General features: G+C 47.8%; 1 protein-coding gene across 1 annotated transcript in view; it reads left to right on the plus strand.

Annotated features, from left to right (window-relative positions):
* The window catches only part of DGAT1 (diacylglycerol O-acyltransferase 1), a 36,976-nt gene extending 28,785 nt beyond the window's left edge, over window positions 1–8,191 (plus strand). The window contains exons 12-17 of the mRNA XM_044293314.1: window positions 4,818–4,862; window positions 4,932–5,044; window positions 5,168–5,233; window positions 6,890–6,977; window positions 7,190–7,252; window positions 7,328–8,191. Coding sequence (XP_044149249.1) covers window positions 4,818–4,862; window positions 4,932–5,044; window positions 5,168–5,233; window positions 6,890–6,977; window positions 7,190–7,252; window positions 7,328–7,474 — 522 coding nt within the window. The 3' untranslated portion in view covers window positions 7,475–8,191. The remainder of the gene's footprint in view (window positions 1–4,817; window positions 4,863–4,931; window positions 5,045–5,167; window positions 5,234–6,889; window positions 6,978–7,189; window positions 7,253–7,327) is intronic.
* The last annotated feature ends 11,848 nt before the right edge of the window (window positions 8,192–20,039 follow it).

The following is a 20,039-nucleotide window of genomic DNA, read 5'->3' on the forward strand; positions in this document are numbered from 1 at the left end:
ACGTGGATGGTTTGACAACCCCACTGCAGACGGTGTTACGGCACTATCCTGCCTCTATAGTGAGTGCACACCCCCCTGTACTTGACCAACAAACACCTCCATCAGTGTGTTTTTTATTTATTTTTTAATCAGATCATTTTTATTTGACATTTTTTGAAAATCACAAAAATATAAAGAAAGAAAATAGCCTGCACCGTATCCATGCAACAGTTGATAACAATAGAATGATGGCATCACATGATCGGCCAAAGAATGAGTGTGCAATTAGTCAGCCGGCAAGTGATCCGGTTACACCGTATACCAGGTGCAGACCACATTTCCATCCATTATAATGGACATAGGACCAACCCTCCCTACCCAGCTAAAACCCACTTCTCCTATCTGTTTAACATTCCTCTTTACACCCATCCTAGTAGTAGGGATCGACCAATATTGATTTTTTAGGGCCGATCCCGATAATTTGTGAACTTTCAGGCCGATGGCCGATAATTTATACCGATATTCTGAGAAATTTCATTTTTGAAAAAAAATAAAAAAAATCCTACACAAATCTGCTGAAAATGAATATTTTTATTGTTAATGTGAGGTTTTTTATTTTTATTTTTTGTAAATCTTTCTTTTTCATTAATACTTAATATTTTAGTGTTTGTTTTTTTTACTAACTTTTAGCCCCCTTAGGGACTAGAACCCTTGTCCTATTCACCCTGATAGAGATCTATAGATCTATAGATCTCTATCAGGGTGAATAGGAGCTCACACTCTCCCTGCTGCCCTGTGCACACAGCAGCAGGGAGGTTACTATGGCAGCCAGGGCTTCAGTAGTGTCCTGGCTGCCATGGTAACCGATCGGAGCCCCAGGATTACACTGCTGGGACTCCGATCAGAGAAGGAGGGGAGAGATGACCTCTTCAGTGTTTGTGAGATGGAGAGCTGAACGCTTCCGTGGGACATTGTGGAGATGCTTGGTGACCCAGGTGGTGGTGTTGCTGGCAGATCCTCTGTTTGTGGGGTGGCAGGTGGCACTGTCACGCCTGAGGAGGATGAAGAGGCCGAGACTGCAGCAGAAGAGGAAGCAGGAGGAGCCAGAGACCTTTCTTGGTTTTTGAGGTGTCTGTTCCACTGCAGCTCGTGCTTTGCACTTAGATGCTGGTCATGCAGGTTGTGCTCAGGTTGAGAACGTTTATGCCTCGCTTCAGGCCCTGATTGCACAGCGTGCAAACCACTCGTGTCTTGTCGTCAGCACATTGTCTGAAGAACCTCCACGCCAGGGAACTCCTTGGAGCTGGCTTTGGTGTGCTCGGTCCCTTGCTGCGGTGGGCAGTAGCAGGCGTACTGTCTAGGGGACGGCCGCTCCGCTTTTGCACCCTGATCCCTCTTCTGCTGTGCTGGTGCCTCTGTGCGACCACTGCCTCTACCTCCGAACTACATAGGTCACTCACATGACCTTGATTCCATGTGGGGTCGAGGACCTCATCGTCCTCCACATCATCTTCCACCCAGTCTTCACCCCTGCCCTCCTTGTCGGTCTGCACACTGCAGAAAGCCCCAGCAGTTGGCACCTGTGTTTCGTCATCATCCGAGATGTGCTGCGATGGTCCTCATCTTGAAAGATAAGTGGTTGGGCATCGGTGCACTCAATCTCTTCCACTTCTGGGGCAGGACTAGGTGGATGGCCCTGGGAAACCCTGCTAACAGAGTCATCAAAAAGCAGAAGAGACTGCTGCATGACTTGGGGCTCAGACTGCTTGGCTGATTTGCAAGGGGGTGAGGTGACAGACTGATGGACATCGGCTGCAGGTGCCAACTGTGGTCTTTCAGCAGGAGACTGGGTGGGAGACCATGTGAAGGAACTGGAGCCACTGTCAGCAGCCCAATCTACTATCACCTGTACTTGTTCAGGCCTCACCATTCTGCCTACAGGTCCCCCTCAGACTGAAGAGCCCTATTAAGTATTCTATTTCTGTGCCACTGGTGCAGAGGAGCTGTATTGCACCCACATAAATACCTACAGGTCACCCACGGAGTTATCTAAAATATTAAAGGCCTAGCCCTCTTCCTGCCTGCACCTACACTAGTCAGAGCAGAATGGCCGCCCACCATGTGATCCAGCATTTATACATGCATAGTCACATGGTGCGCCGGACAATCTCAGCCATGCCAATACTAGGCAATACTGTGATGGCTTCCAAGTGCCCACAGCTTAAAGAGGACCTTTCACTAGAATAAAACATCTAAACTAACTATACAGACATGGAGAGCGGCGCCCAGGGATCTCCCTGCACTTACTGTTATCCCCGGGCGCCGCTCCGTTCTCCGGTTATAGCCTCCGGTATGTTCATAGTTAGGCTCCACCCAGGGGAACCCGCCGGCGCCTCCTTCTCCCAGGCTGTACCGGTGGCCAATCACAGCGCTCAGCTCATAGCCCGAGAGGCTTTTCTTTCTCTCAGGCTAACAGTAAGTGCAGGGGGGTCCCCGGGCGCCGCTCTACACGTCTGTATAGTCAGTTTAGATTATTTTATTCTAGTGAAAGATCCTCTTTAAATGCTTGTTGATTGGCTGCACTGCAGCCTTTCAACAAGCTTTATTTAACCCCCTCAGCCCCGCTAGCTGAAACCCCCTTCATGACCAGGCCATTCTTTACACTTCTGCACTACACTACTTTCACCGTTTATCGCTCGGTCATACAACTTACCACCCAAATGAATTTTACCTCCTTTTCTTCTCACTAATGGAGCTTTCATTTGGTGGTATTTCATTGCTGCTGACATTTTTACTTTTTTGTTATTAATCGAAATGTAACGATTTTTTTGCAAAAAAATGACATTTTTCACTTTCAGCTGTAAAATTTTGCAAAAAAAACGACATCCATATATAAATTTTTCTCTAAATTTATAGTTCTACATGTCTTTGATTAAAAAAAATGTTTGGGCAAAAAAAAATATGGTTTGGGTAAAAGTTATAGCGTTTACAAACTATGGTACAAAAATGTGAATTTCCGCTTTTTGAAGCAGCTCTGACTTTCTGAGCACCTGTCATGTTTCCTGAGGTTCTACAATGCCCAGACAGTAGAAACACCCCACAAATGACCCCATTTCGGAAAGTAGACACCCTAAGGTATTCGCTGATGGGCATAGTGAGTTCATAGAACTTTTTATTTTTTGGCACAAGTTAGCGGAAAATGATGATTTTTATATATTTTTTTCCTTACAAAGTCTCATATTCCACTAACTTGCGACAAAAAATAAAAAATTCTATGAACTCGCCATGCCCCTCACGGAATACCTTGGGGTGTCTTCTTTCCAAAATGGGGTCACTTGTGGGGTAGTTATACTGCCCTGGCAATTTAGGGGCCCAAATGTGTGAGAAGCACTTTGCAATCAAAATGTGTAAAAAATGACCGGTGAAATCCGAAAGGTGCTCTTTGGAATTTGGGCCCCTTTGCCCACCTTGGCAGCAAAAAAGTGTCACACATCTGGTATCGCCGTACTCAGGAGAAGTTGGGGAATGTGTTTTAGGGTGTCATTTTACATATACCCATGCTGGGTGAGAAAAATATCTTGGTCAAATGCCAACTTTTCCCATTTTTTTTTTATACAAAATTGGCATTTGACCAAGATATTTCTCTCACCCAGCATGGGTATATGTAAAATGACACCCCAAAACACATTGCTAACTTGGGCCCCAAAAAATGTCTGAATGGAGCCTTACAGGGGGGGTGATCAATGACAGGGGGGTGATCAGGGAGTCTATATGGGTGATCACCCCCCTGTCATTGATCACCCCCCTGTAAGGCTCCATTCAGACGTCCGTATGATTTTTTACGGATCCACAGATACATGGATCGGATCCGCAAAACGCATACGGACGTCTGAATGGAGCCTTACAGGGGGGGTGATCAATGACAGGAGGTGATCAGGGAGTCTATATGGGTGATCACCCCTCTGTCATTGATCACCCCCCTGTAAGGCTCCATTCAGAGGTCCGCATGTGTTTTGCGGATCCGATCCGTGGATCCGTAAAAATCATACGGACCTCTGAATGGAGCCTTACAGGGGGGTGATCAATGACAGGGGGGTGATCAGGGAGTCTATATGGGGTGATCAGTGGTTCATAAAGGGTTAATAAGTAACGGGGGGGGGGGGATGTAGTGTAGTGTGGTGTTTGGTGCTACTTTACTGACCTACCTGTGTCCTCTGGTGGTCGATCCAAATAAAAGGGACACCAGAGGACCAGGTAGCAGGTATATTAGACGCTGTTATCAAAACAGCGTCTAATATACCTGTTAGGGGTTAAAAAAATCACATCTCCAGCCTGCCAGCGAACGATCGCCGCTGGCAGGCTGGAGATCCACACGCTTACCTTCCGTTCCTGTGTGCGCTCGCGCCTGTGTGCGCGCGTTCACAGGAAATCTCGGCTATCGCGAGATGACGCACGGATGCGTCCAGGAGGAGTAGATCAACCACCTTCCGGACGCATCCGTGCGTTAGGCGGTCGGGAGGTGGTTAAACAACGAACACTGACTTTGGCACCAAAATCCGTGTTTGGCACCCAGACACTATAATGTTCGGTATGGTCCCAAACGTGGCAGTCTGGGTTCGCCCATCACTAGTCCACACCTCTGGTCTGTGTCTCCTGCACCCCTGATGTAATCTTTTCTGTCCCGATTACTGATGATAGGAAGGCGAAGCTATGTTTTTGAGTTTAGATGGCAGGAGATGATGAGAGTCCAGTGTTAAGCTTGAGGAGTCTCTTGCCTCTGATGTCCTCCAGGATCTCCTCCATGTCTTGGTTTGTAATGATTGTCTTCTTTTCTCCAGGACATGGATTACTCGAGGATGATTGAGCGGCTCCTGAAGTTAGCGGTAAGTGAATTTGCCTTCTCTGCCCTCGTGTCCACTCTCTGGCATTGCTGACCCATCCATTTGTTGCAGGTCCCCAACCACCTCATCTGGCTGATCTTCTTCTACTGGTTCTTCCATTCTTCCATGAACTTTGTGGCGGAGTTGATGCGTTTTGGGGACCGTGAGTTTTACAGGGACTGGTGGTGAGTGATAATGGAGGAAAGTCCTCATAGTCTTCGATACCAAAAATAACCTGTCATAGTTGTGTGGTAACTGAAATGTAAGGAACCCAAATCCATAATCATTGTATTCATTTAATTCTCCAGGAACTCTGAAACTGTGACCTACTTCTGGCAGAACTGGAACATCCCCGTACACAAGTGGTGCCTCCGGTAGTATATGGTGGTGTAGTCCACGGGAGGCCAAAGATGGAACAGAATTCACATGATAGCAGGGAGATTGTGGGGTGGACAGTGGTTAGAGGGGTAGGGAAGGCTGAGGGGATGGTGGAGCGGTCAGTGGTTATGCGGTTGGGAGGGGTGAGGTTATGGTGGAGCGGTCAGTGGATATAGGGAAGGCTGATGGGATGGTGGAGTGGTCAGTGGATCAAGGGATAGGGAAGGCTGATGGGATGGTGGAGTGGTCAGTGGTTAGAGGGGTAGGGAAGGCTGAGGGGATGGTGGAGCGGTCAGTGGATCGAGGGATAGGGAAGGCTGATGGGATGGTGGAGTGGTCAGTGGTTAGAGGGGTAGGGAAGGCTGAGGGGATGGTGGAGCGGTCAGTGGATCGAGGGATAGGGAAGGCTGATGGGATGGTGGAGTGGTCAGTGGTTAGAGGGGTAGGGAAGGCTGAGGGGATGGTGGAGCGGTCAGTGGATCGAGGGATAGGGAAGGCTGATGGGATGGTGGAGTGGTCAGTGGTTAGAGGGGTAGGGAAGGCTGAGGGGATGGTGGAGCGGTCAGTGGATCGAGGGATAGGGAAGGCTGATGGGATGGTGGAGTGGTCAGTGGATCGAGGGATAGGGAAGGCTGATGGGATGGCTGAGCGGTCAGTGGGTATGGGGTAGGGCAGGGTGAGGTTATGGTAGAGCGGTCAGTGGGTATGGGGTAGGGCGGGGTGAGGTTATGGTAGAGCAGTCAGTGGGTATGGGGTAGGGCGGGGTGAGGTTATGGCTGAGCGGTCAGTGGGTATGGGGTAGGGCAGGGTGAGGTTATGGTAGAGCAGTCAGTGGGTATGGGGTAGGGCGGGGTGAGGTTATGGCTGAGCGGTCAGTGGGTATGGGGTAGGGCGGGGTGAGGTTATGGCTGAGCGGTCAGTGGGTATGGGGTAGGGCGGGGTGAGGTTATGGCTGAGCGGTCAGTGGGTATGGGGTAGGGCGGGGTGAGGTTATGGTAGAGCAGTCAGTGGGTATGGGGTAGGGCGGGGTGAGGTTATGGCTGAGCGGTCAGTGGGTATGGGGTAGGGCAGGGTGAGGTTATGGTAGAGCGGTCAGTGGATAAAGGGATAGGGAAGGCTGATGGGATGGTGGAGCGGTCAGTGGGTATGGGGTAGGGCAGGGTGAGGTTATGGTAGAGCAGTCAGTGGATGGAGGGATAGGGAAGGCTGATGGGATGGTGGAGCGGTCAGTGGGTATGGGGTAGGGCAGGGTGAGGTTATGGTAGAGCGGTCAGTGGATAAAGGGATAGGGAAGGCTGATGGGATGGTGGAGCGGTCAGTGGGTATGGGGTAGGGCGGGGTGAGGTTATGGTAGAGCAGTCAGTGGATCGAGGGATAGGGAAGGCTGATGGGATGGTGGAGCGGTCAGTGGGTATGGGGTAGGGCGAGGTGAGGTTATGGTAGAGCAGTCAATGGATCGAGGGATAGGGAAGGCTGATGGGATGGTGGAGTGGTCAGTGGGTATGGGGTAGGGAGGGGTGAGGTTTTGGTGGCGTACTTATTGGGTATAGGGTAGGGAAGGCTGATGGGATGGTGCAGTAGTCAGTGGATAGAGGGGGCGGTCAGTAGTGCTTCGCAACAAGTCTCTTAATAGACCAGACTCTGTCTTGCAGACACTTCTACAAACCAATGATGAGACGTGGTATCTCCAAGTGGGCAGCACAGACGGCAGTCTTCTTCGCCTCAGCTTTTTTTCATGAGGTTAGCGTGTAATAATATTATGATCCAATGTATTGAAAATGCAAGGCTGTGTACTCTGGTGGTGTATGATGCAGGGCTGTGTACACTGATGGTGTCATGTGGGGGTGATGTCCAGTGCATGTTGGCCTCCAGGTGCGTGGTGTCTGATACAGGGGCCTGGGAGGCAGGGCCGCGTAGGCTCTCAGCTCTGATCTTGTCTTTGTTCTCCTCAGTACCTGGTCAGTGTCCCTATGAAGATGTTCCGTCCCTGGGCGTTCATGGGGATGATGTCGCAGGTTTGTAGTCAGTCCACCACCCTTTTGCCCTCCTGTGCTACATCTGTTGGTTTGAGCTCATGTTCTCCTCTGCAGATCCCTCTGGCCTGGTTCGTGGGTCGATTTCTTCAAGGCAATTATGGCAATGCGGCTGTGTGGATCTCGCTGATCATCGGACAGCCCACAGCGGTGCTCATGTATGTGCATGATTACTACATTCTAAACCACGGGATCAGGTCATGAGTGTCACAGATCCCTCACCACCATGAAGGAAAGCTGCCCCCCGACAAGTTAATCTCCCACAATACCGTTGCAACTATTCTGGATCCTTTCTTTACCCAGAACCGATGTATCTCTCATCCTGCAGTCCCATCTTCATAGGCTATAGCCTACATAATGTCTACTGCTAACTGTAGAAATCCGTCCAAGAAATCAAGTTTTCCGTCCTTCATTTCCACCCGTCCATGCCATTTGGTGCATCCGTCCTTGTGAATCATCACATAGAACCGTCCTGGATCTGATGTCATCACTTGCTCAATGACCTTCACTCTAGTGATGATCCATGCTCTAAATGGTACAATGCACTCTGGTACTGGCCACTCCTGGCTCCGCGTTCTCAGGCTGCGGTGGGCGACGTGTGCACTTTGTTCACATGGTGCAGTAGTCATTCTGTGCACACATGTATTTAGCTTGTGTTCTGGGCAGGGGGCAGCTGTCTGGCACGGGTCACTCCTCAGCAATGGTACATAGTCCCTTCTTGGGGGTAAACTACCAAATCTTTAATGACCTTCATGGGGACTTCTGTATGGCTAGCTGGCGGGACAGAGGCCACTGCGGTGTGTCCAGAGCCTCCGCCTGGAGCCTGTTTTTTAATGGTGTGACTTGTATGTTGTGTGTGGAGCTCCAACCTATTCAGATTCAAGTGCAACCACTTAAATTAAAGTTGTTTTCAGCCATGAGTATCGTTTGTCAGTCTTCTCCTGTACAAGTCCTCGCTGTCAGCCACGTCAGAAGACTTATAGGGTTCTGAGTTTAGTCCGTCCTGGTGGTGGTAATACAGCTGCTAGATGTGGCCTTAGGACTCGGTCAGACCGCCATAACACGGGCACATTACAGTTTCCATCTTATCCTGGCCTGAATGTGATGGGAGACCAGAGCCTAAACCTCCGATATCAAGACATGGTTGTCTTTGGCCACATGATGAGCATCAGCTATCATTCATGATCCTGGGAAAAACTCAAGCCACCAGTGACGGTCAGAATAACCAGTAGAGACCACCAGGGCCGGTGTGGAAGATGCATACAGTGTTCAGATGGTGGAGGGATCAGCACTGCAGCCTTTGTTCACAGATATTGGATACAGGAGTAATTTCCTGTGTACTGGCCCTTTAAGTCCAGTGAAGGTGCACCATGTGTAATGATCCCTGTATCATGTCCTGGGCGTGCTCCGTGCCGGATTATCAAACATTACAGCGTCGTTCTGGTTAACTGTAGAAGGGCACAAAAAAGGAAATTAGCTGAACACTCCGAGGTCAGGTGATTAGAAGATGGCGCATGGAGTATCACTGGATGGAGGCCAGGAGGTAAGTAGGAGTCCAGCATCCACGGCTCATAAACCGTCCATCTTACGTGTAATACGTCTTAAAATCAAGACGTGTGCCTCTCCACAAAGTGCTGACACAGTTCAGGCCTAAAGTCTGGTCCTTGGTCATAGTACAGGTTTGTGAATGAACAGACACAAGATGGAAGAGGCCGTTCTGCCTCCATGTCAGATATCAGGTGTGTAATCCGAGACTGATCCGTACAAACAAGATGGACAATCCTCATGCTGCAGGATCTATTAAAGTCCATGGGGCCGGTGGTGTCCGGAGTCACAATACAATCGTTTCTCTTCTACGAAGAGCCTCCGAGCAGTAACTCCTACGTTCTCTGCGTCACCCACAATAAATCATATGTACAACCTACGCACCATTGCAATTAATGTGGAACTTAACGGAGCTTTCCTGTTTGCATCAACATCCTTTACAATGATCATTCCTGAAGGTGGATGTGATTTTGTCACGGGTTTCTTTCCCCTTTATGGCTCCTGTCTTCCGGCACTTGACTTCCTCTTGCAGCTGTTTCTTGTGCATGGGTGGAGCAGAGATAGGGGAGTGTTCACGTAACAAGCGTGTGGGAGGAGCTAGAAACTAGTTGGGGCGGGGCATCATGGGAGTGCTATATACGTAAATCAGAGGGATGTGATTACATGGTGAGAGCGGGTCAGGAGAGTCCAAACTGAAAAAGGAAAAGTATGGGGAAGATGTACGAGCGGTAAGTAACTACATGAGCATACCTGGAAGATGCCATGTGCTTACAGAGGGAACTTCGGTTATAGCCCCATTCTCCAGATGGGCCAGGGGTCCGTACGTTACCAGATGGTGTAGCTGAGAATCCTGCAGAGTAATGGAGGAACGCGAGCAATGTGCTTGGATATATTGTAAATGGCCTGCGGGGGGGTCGAGCAATACGGGATTTTCAGACGTTACTTCTTTGTGCAGAGTAATAAATTATGCAGAAAACGGTCTCGTAAAGAACCGTCCAGGAAAGATCCTGCTATTTTCTGACAGCGATGAGTGAAGGATGAAGCAGGATATGGTCTATTCTCCCCTTCCATACGAGCAGTAGATCCATACTGCATTACATGAGGGTGGAAGACCCTCCCAGCACTTGTAAAGATATCCTTCCATCGTGTCTGTAACGAGAAGATCTAACGAAGAGAGCGCGAGCCCCGTCCGTCCACTCTTACAAGTGCAGTAATTGTGGGGCGATAGGGCTGTGACATCAGCCACCCAAAACCTCTGCACCAAGTCTGTCGGGACCTTTAAAACCCTTTGAATACTGGGCTACGAGTGACTACTGGTTGGCGTAGATTATCAGCCCATACACAAAGTCTCTGTGAGGGAACCAATCCCAGTAATAACTGGTCTGAAAGGCAGAAAAAGCACAATTGGACACTGCACATAGATTGTTTCTGTGTTGGGACGCCCCGCTGTCAGGATTTGGGGATACTGTGTCCTTATGAAACCCGGCTGTTTACCCTCCTCCAGAATAGAAGACCATTCACATTGGTAGGATCTTGTTGGATCACTTGTAAGAGATGTTCCCTTCCTGCAGCATGTCCGAGCGGCGGACGGATTAGAACACTGCGGTCTCTACAGTTACTACAGTCCTGATCAATCCTATGTAGCATGGCTGGATCTTAACAAGGTTCCAAGTAGAGCTTCAACATGCAACAAGAAGAAATGGGAGCGAGACAAAACATTTTTTGAGTATTTAATTTAATGAAAACAACAAATAAGCTGAAACAGGCTGTTTTTCAGCTGATCAAAAGTTTAGGACCACAGCTCCAAAAAAAAACTAAACCCCCCCCCAAAACAGAAATCCAACCTCCAAACATGAACTCAGTAATGAGTAGCTCCGTCGTTATTGTTTCGGCATGCTTGATGGAAGCGTTTCCATGAGGTGAGTGGGAACATTTCTCCAAGTGGTGAAGACGGCCGCACGAAGGCCATCTACTGTCTGGAACTGTTGTCCATTTTTGTAACCTTCCCTCGCCATCCATCCCCAAAGGTTCTCAATTGGATTTAGATCAGGGGAACACGCCGGGTGGGCCAAAAGAGTGATGCTATTCTCCTGGAAGAAGTCCCGTGTCCTGCGGGCATTGTGTACTGTAGCCTTGTCCTGTTACCACACAGACGAGGGCCCTCAGTCATGAGGAATGCTCTCTGCAACATCTGGACATAGCCAGCGGCCGTTTGACGCCCCTGCACTTCCTGAAGCTCCATTGTTCCACTAAAGGAAAAAGCACCCCAGACCATTATGGCGCCCCCTCCACTGTGGCGCGTAGAAAACATCTCAGGTGGGATCTGCTTGTCATGCCAGTAACGTTGGAAACCATCAGGACCATCAAGGTTAAATCTTTTCTCATCAAAGAATAAAACTTTCTTCCACCTGGTGAAATCTTTTGGGGTCTTCCACTTGACTTTTTTGTTCCATAACCCTCAGGATCATTTAAGAAATTCCAAATGACTGTCTTCCTGCGTCCGACCTCAGCAGCGATGGCGCGCTGTGAGAGACCCTGCTTATGCAGTTCAACAACCCGACCACGTTCAAAAAGGGAGAGTTTTTTTGCCTTTGCCATCACAACGTGTGACTACCTGACAGAGAATGACAATGAATCCACATCTTTGCACAGATTTGGCCTTTTAAAGGCATGTGGATCAGCTGAAAAACAGCCCGTTTCAGTTTATTCGTTGTTTTCATTCAATTGAATGCTCAAAAAATGTTTAGTCTCCCTCCCATTCCTTCTTGTTGCATGTTGAAGCTCCACTTGGAACCTTGTTAAGATCCAACAATGTAAAATATGATTTTGCCATTTTTCAAGTGGTTTTAAACTTTTGATCGGGACTGTATATGAATTGGTTCCGGGACGACCACTGTAACTGGAGTCAATAACTATGGAAAACCAAAAATGGTTGGAAAGCCACAAAATGTCATCCCAAGAAAAGAGAAAATGAAGATTTAAGAGGAGTAGAGAGAGAACGCCAGTTCATCCTGTAAGTCAGGATCACTTTTTAGGATGAGGACAGGACACAGTGATCAGAAACATGGAGCCCACCCTTACCTGGTGTCCAGAGGAGCCGCGTGTCCCAGGACACGTAGTACTGCACTGTAGAGAGGAGCTACTGGACACTAGAACAGGGGTTTTATAGAGAAATGGCCATGTGAGCGGTTGGATTGGAGGCATTGTGCGATGATCTTACTTCTGCTTACAACGGCCCAGGAAAGACCATTTTATGCAAAAAATATTGTATCCTGAGGCCACTGGATCGAGGGGTCGCTGTACTCATATTCAGCTGTAAAGCTTTATCATTAGGGGTAAGGAAAGGTTGGAAATCCATACTTAAAGGGGGGCTCCAGGAATTAAGAAAATGGAAATACATATGTATTACTTTATTATATATCTATTTCCAAAGTGGCTCGCCTTGTCTGGGGAGCAATCATTAGGACGAATAAAATGGCCGCCGTCCTATTAGTAGACACAGAATCGGTCCTAACCACACAGCAGGATGGGTTACTTCACAACACTGAGCTAAAGAGCCGCCGCCTCATCCTCCTCTCTGCTTGTCAGGGATCTTCAGCTGAAACTCTGTAGGAATGAAGACATGAGGTACAGAGGGGAGATGGGGGGATGAGCAGCAGCTCTTGTATGCAGTCTCCATTACAACAGTCTGTCCTGTCCGTCCTCTCTGTAGGAATGAAGACATGAGGTACAGAGGGGAGATGGGGGGGGGGGGGGGGAAGAGCAGCAGCTCTTGTATGCAGTCTCCATTACAACAGTCTGTCCTGTCCGTCCTCTCTGTAGGAATGGAGTTCATGAGGAGACATGAAGTACAGAGGGGAGATGGGGGGGGGGATGAGCAGCAGCTCTTGTATGCAGTTCCCATTACCACAGTCTGTCCTGTCCGTCCTCTCTGTAGGAATGGAGTTCATGAGGAGACATGAAGTACAGAGGGGAGATGGGGGGGGGGGGATGAGCAGCAGCTCTTGTATGCAGTTCCCATTACCACAGTCTGTCCTGTCCGTCCTCTCTGTAGGAATGGAGTTCATGAGGAGACATGAAGTACAGAGGGGAGATGGGGGGGAATGAGCAGCAGCTCTTGTATGCAGTTCCCATTACCACAGTCTGTCCTCTCTGTCTTTCATGTCTCCTAATGGACTCCATTCTGACAGAGATTCAGCTGAAGATCTTATCATGTGTATTCCAGATTCCTGACAAGTAGAGCAGAGAGGAGGATGAGGCGACTCTTTAGCTCAGTGTTCTGAAGTAACCCATCCTGCTGTGTGTGTTAGGACCGGTTCTGTGTGCACTAATAAGATGGCTGCCATTTTATTTCTCCTGATTACTCCCCAGACAAGGCGAGCCAATATAACTAATAAAAGGTATTTAGGAATAGATTTATAATAAAGTAATATTTAAAGGCTATGTACACCTTTTGGGGATTTTTTTTTTATTATTGCATTGTACTCATTTTGAGCAAATTTTTTTTTATTTTTTATTGGTCTTTATAAAAAAAAAAAATTCTGTACAGAGCAGAGATGCTGTAGAAGCACCCTTTGTATTTTCTGTCTTTTTCGTCAGACCGGCGGCTGACGGCTCCAGTGACCTCCTAAACACTCATTAAAGCCCAGGTCTTATCTTACTGATAAGAATGTGGCTGAAATAAGTGTTTATGACTCTCAGTAATTTAGAGAGAAAGTTTATTAGATGACCGGAACAAAGTGAAAGTACTGGTCACACAGCTAGTTAACCCTTTGTGACAGAATGGCTCAATATTTTTAATAAAGGGAGATTTAAAAAAACATTTTTAGCTGAAAATGAGTCACATGTAATCATAAAAAAATTCCCTCTGAAGGTGTACAAGAGCTTTTAAGTATTTCCATTTTCTTAATTCCCTGAGGACCCCTTTAAGTACAAATCCTTAAGGTCCCATTCAACTGCTAAATGAAACTGGTCCTTGATGGGAATTGTTTTAGCTGCTGATGTTTTCTGAATAGCAGGAGCTGAAAGCATGGAACTGGTTTTGTTTGAAAGCTAAACCGGAGATATCACTGTTAGAAATCGAGTCGGGAATAATTGTGGGTAAAACCTGCTTTTACTTTTAGCTGTATTCACTGCATCCCGATTTCTAACAGTGATATCTTACCATGTGCTGAAGATAATGCCATTCGGACCCTTTTCAACCTTAAATCTGTGAAAAATTATCATATAGACAAAATTAGTGCAAAATCTAACCAAAACGCATCAGACTAACCAGTGAAGGAACATCTGCAGATGATGGAATTTTCAGCACCTAGCTCCGATCTGTGACCCATGAGAGGGGCATAAAAAAAACGGAATAAAGACATTTCACTAGAATAAAAAATCTAAACTAAGCATACAGACATGGAGAGCAGTGCCCAGGCATCTCCCTGCACTTACTATTATCCCTGGGCCCCGCTCCATTCTCCTGGTATAGGCTCCGGTATCTTCATATGTTCGGCTCAACTGGGTGGAGCCTGCTTCTCCCTGGCTAGAGCGCTGGCCAATCGCAGCGCTCAGCTCATAGCCCGAGAGAAAGAAAAAAAAAAACTCTCTCAGGCTATGAGCTGAGCGCTGAAGCAGGCTCCTCCCAGTTGAACCAAACATGTGAAGATACCGGAGCCTATACCGGGAGAACGGAGCGGGGCCCAGGGATAATAGTAAGTGCAGGGAGATCCCCGGGCGCCGCTCTACATGTCTGTATGCTTAGTTTAGATTTTCTTATTCTAGTGAAAGGTCCTCTTTAACCACATGAAACCTGACATATCAGATCTAATCGTGTGATGCTTCCTGTTCATCAACGTACCAGTTATCACTACTTGTCACACAGAAAAATGGGACACAAAGGGACAGGATCTTGAGCTGAGAGGCCTCGGTTTATCACTCCGAGGCCTCACTACGTTCCTAGGATGAGATGTCGGCACTGTTCTACACTTCAGCTAAGAGGTCTCAGTTTATCACTCCGCTCCTAGGATGAGATGTCAGCACTGTTCTACACTTCAGCTGAGAGGTCTCAGTTTATCACTCCGGCAGATCACTACGTTCCTAGGATGAGATGTCAGCACTGTTCTACACTCCAGCTGAGGTCTCAGTTGATCACTCCAGCAGATCACTACGCTCCTAGGATGAGATGTCGGCACTGTTCTACACTGCAGCTGAGGTCTCAGTTTATCACTCCGGCAGATCACTACGTTCCTAGGATGAGATGTCAGCACTGTTCTACACTCCAGCTGAGGTCTCAGTTGATCACTCCGGCAGATCACTACGTTCCTAGGATGAGATGTCAGCACTGTTCTACACTCCAGCTGAGGTCTCAGTTGATCACTCCAGCAGATCACTACGCTCCTAGGATGAGATGTCGGCACTGTTCTACACTGCAGCTGAGGTCTCAGTTTATCACTCCGGCAGATCACTACGTTCCTAGGATGAGATGTCAGCACTGTTCTACACTCCAGCTGAGGTCTCAGTTTATCACTCCGGCAGATCACTACGTTCCTAGGATGAGATGTCGGCACTGTTCTACACTCCAGCTGAGGCCTCGGTTGATCACTCCAGCAGATCACTACGCTCCTAGGATGAGATGTCGGCACTGTTCTACACTGCAGCTGAGGTCTCAGTTTATCACTCCGGCAGATCACTACGTTCCTAGGATGAGATGTCAGCACTGTTCTACACTCCAGCTGAGGTCTCAGTTTATCACTCCGGCAGATCACTACGTTCCTAGGATGAGATGTCGGCACTGTTCTACACTTCAGCTGAGAGGCCTCGGTTTATCACTCCGGCAGATCACTACGTTCCTAGGATGAGATGTCTTAAACCATAGCCTTACCTGTTGTGCTACAGAAGAGATCTAGACTTTGGGAATGTCCTTACTGTGTTCAACACTACATCATACTCTCTAGCTCCACCTGCTGCCAGCTGTGGACAATTCTCAATCTGGACAGCCTTTAAATAGGAAGTGAGGTCATCACTCAGTGCCCGTTTATTTGGATTTCTTCCCTGGGTGTTTTGACTTCAGTGATCTTCCTTGTATTGAACTCCTGCCTGATATCCCGACTATTCTACAGCCTGCTGATTTTGTACCTTGCCGCCAGATCGTGAATGACCTTAGCCTGCCTGACTCTTCTCCGGATTTTGATTCTGAACTATTCGCCTGACGACGCTTTGCCTGGATCTCAAGCACACTATTTCCACTTCGGACACTACCTTTTACAGGTACCTTACATAATAAACGGGCCACAATGGCAGTGGACCCTGCTGAGATTGTTAAGGCGATTACACGTCAGGGACAATTGATCGGAGCTCATGAACAGCATCTTGCTTCCCTGGACGCCAAGTTAGATGAACTTTGCACCATGCTCAAATCTTGTTTGCCTGGTTCCTCTGCAACGGTTCAGACTCCGGATCCTACTCCTACTACGGTCCAACCCGCCTCTTCTGTACCACCAAAACTTCCCTTGCCTGACAAGTTTGGTGGCGATACTGAGGACTGCAGAGGCTTTTTAAATGTTTGCCGTTTGCATTTCCGCAACAACCCTGCAACTTTTAGCACTTCGTCTGCCAAAGTGACTTTTGTAATTTCCTTGTTAAAGGGGAAGGCCCTGGCCTGGGTCTCTCCTTATTTGGAACGCAACGATCCTGTACTCCAAGATGCTGAAAAATTTCTGGCCTCTCTCCAGATTGTATTTGACAAGCCAGGTAGAGTTTCTGCAGCTGAGTACTCCCTCTTGGACATACAACAAGACACCAGATCTGTGGCACAGTATGCTATTGAGTTCCGTACCCTTGCTGCTGAAACAAATTGGGACTCAAGGGCATTACGTGCAGCCTTCCGAAAAGGTCTTACGGATCGCATCAAGGACGAATTAGTCTATAAGGATCTCCCAGAAGACCTTGAGAAATTCATAGAGCTGTGTGTTCGTCTGGATGTCCGGTACCATCAAAGATGCCAAGAGAGACTTAGAACCCGCAAGTTTCCTAGGCCAGCTTACCGTTTGGCCCCTAACTTCCAAGCACCACCTCAGCCAGAAACCTCTGTTGAACCCCAGACACCTGTGGAACCCATGGAGGTGAGCCGTCTCCACCTAACTGAGTCAGAGAAACAAAGGAGGTGTTCATTGGGCCTGTGCCTGTACTGCGGACTTAAAGGACATTTAGTATCTGTCTGCCCCTCCCGTCCAGTAAAAGGCAGGGTCTAACCAGTGTTGGAGGAGCTGGCTTAGACCTTACAGGTAGATCCTCCAAGACCAAGATTACTGTTCCGGCTACTATCCATTTATCTTCTAAGCTTGTTTTCTGTGAGGCTTTTGTGGATTCCGGAGCGGCGGGTATATTCTTGGACTACACTTTTGCAAGACAGAACAACATCCCGTTTGTTCCTAAGTCTAGACCCCTGAACATTACCACCCTGAATGGACAGCCCTTGGGAGATGGTATTGTGAAATTCGAGACTACGACAATCACCCTGCAGGTAGGCCTCCTCCACAAAGAGGAAGTTGTCTTGTCTCTTATTGATTCTCCGCTTCTGCCTATCATCCTTCGTTACCCATGGTTACAACTTCACAACTCCTCTTTTGATTGGGAAAATGGAGAACTAACCTCCTGGGGATCGTCCTGTCGCCTTCGCTGTTTGTCTCAACCCAAAAGACTTTCTGCTTGCATGTTGGCTCCTGTGACTATCCCACCTACCTTGCCTCGTGAATACCATGACTTTGCAGACGTATTTTGCAAACAAAAGGCAGAGGTGTTACCCCCACATCGTCCTTTTGACTGTACAATTAAATTGATTCCCGGAGCACCTCTTCCCAAAGGAAAGACCTACCCCCTGTCTCTGCCCGAACAAAAATCTATGGAGGAATACGTAAGAGACAACTTGGAAAGAGGTTTTATCCGACCCTCTTCTTCTCCAGTAGGAGCAGGTTTCTTCTTCGTTGAAAAGAAAGATGGGGGCCTTCGACCATGCATAGACTATCGGGGGTTAAATCAAATCACCATAAAGGACTCCTACCCTTTGCCACTCATTCTTGAACTATTTGATCTACTTAAGGGGGCTGTTATATTCTCCAAGCTAGACCTACGAGGGGCTTATAACCTGATTCGAATTAATGAGGGGGACGAGTGGAAGACAGCATTCAACACTCGTAATGGACACTTTGAATATTTGGTCATGCCATTTGGCTTGTGTAACGCACCTGCTGTCTTTCAACGTTTCATGAATTAAATTTTTCATGATTTCAGCAACCGTTTTGTGATCATCTACTTGGACGACATTTTAATCTTTTCCAAGACTCTTCCAGAGCACATCTCGCATGTGAAACAGGTATTACAACGGCTTAGAGAAAACCATCTTTATGCAAAAATCGAGAAGTGCAGTTTCCATCAAAGCTGTATTCCTTTCCTTGGGTACATCATAAGTGCTGACGGTTTCCAAATGGACCCTCAAAAACTTTCCGCTGTCTTGCAATGGCCCCAAACGACCACTTTAAGAGGACTCCAAAGCTTTTTAGGATTTGCAAATTACTACAGACGCTTCATTAAGAGTTTTGCCTCCATTGCGGCACCCCTTACTGCCATGACTAAGAAGGGTACAAATTGCAAGGCGTGGTCTTCAGAAGCAAAATCAGCTTTCCAGCGATTAAAGGACATGTTCAGTAAAGCTCCAATTCTTCTGCATCCAAATCCTGACCTCCAGTACACTGTTGAGGTTGATGCCTCTGAGGTTGGAGCAGGTGCCGTACTCTCCCAGAGACAGCCAAAGTCTGGTAGAATCCATCCAGTAGCTTTTTTCTCTAGAAAGTTTTCTCCGGCAGAGATGAATTATGATGTTGGGAATCGAGAACTACTGGCCATCAAATTGGCATTGTCTGAATGGCGACATCTTCTGGAAGGGGCTTCCAAACCTTTTACTATCCTCACTGACCATAAAAACCTACTGTATCTTCAGACTGCTAGACGTCTGAACTCACGTCAGGCTCGATGGGCTCTGTTTTTCTCCCGTTTTAATTTTGTCCTTTCTTACGTTCCAGGACATAGAAACAAAAAAGCCGACGCTCTTTCCAGACAGTTCGCTTCCTCTGAAGAAGATCAACCAGCCGAGCAGTATATAATCCCACCTCACAAAATTGTCGCACAGATCTCTACGGCCCTTTCCCAACAACTACAAGAAACCCAGAATCGTGTTCCCCAGGGCTTGAAGATACCACCAGGTCGCCTGTACGTAGCCCCTAGTCTCAGAAAACCTATACTCCTCTGGGCACATGATGGCGTGTTATCCGGTCATCCTGGTGTCACCATCACTCTTAAGACCTTGCAGCGTCATGTCTGGTGGCCTCGTATGAAAAAGGATGTTACTGACTATGTGGCTGCCTGCCCAACTTGTGCTGCTAATAAAGTACCCCGCACATTACCTGCTGGACTGTTACATCCACTTCCGGCACCTCGCCAGCCTTGGACCCATTTGACCTTGGACTTCATTGTAGACTTACCCAAGTCCGAGGGCATGACTGCTATATGGGTCACAGTGGATCGCTTTTCCAAAATGTCTCATTTTGTGCCGATTCCGGGATTACCTACAGCGAAAGCACTGTCCACTCTTTTCCTTTCCCATATTGTAAGACATCATGGCATACCTACCAATATCATCTCAGATCGCGGATCCCAGTTCGTTTCCCGATTCTGGAGAGCGTTTTGCAAGAAACTGGGAGTAACGCTCTCACTCTCTACCTCACATCACCCTCAAACTGATGGTCAAACCGAACGCATGAACCAGACCCTAGAAACCTACCTTCGACATTATGTCAATGCCTTACACTCCAACTGGTCTGAGTATTTGCCTTTAGCTGAGTTCGCCCTAAATTCCCGTTGGCACAGTGCTCTTCATACCACACCATTCTATGCAGCCCTAGGCTATCACCCTCAGACTTTTCCCCTACTCCAGCCTTCTTCTGGTGTACCAGCAGCAGATCAGCGGGTGAAAAATATTCTACTACATTGGAAGAAGATTCGTTTATTACTACGGAAGTCAGCAGGCAAGTACAGGCTTTTTTCCAACAGACGAAGACGCCATATACCTCCATATGTGGTGGGGGACAGAGTTTGGCTATCAACCAAGTATGTGAGACTGAAACAACCTTCTACCAAATTGGGCCCTCGATTCATCGGTCCTTACAGGATCATTGCTCGAGTT

This window comes from Bufo gargarizans, chromosome 5, assembly GCF_014858855.1.
Source record: "Bufo gargarizans isolate SCDJY-AF-19 chromosome 5, ASM1485885v1, whole genome shotgun sequence".
NCBI lineage: Eukaryota > Metazoa > Chordata > Amphibia > Anura > Bufonidae > Bufo > Bufo gargarizans.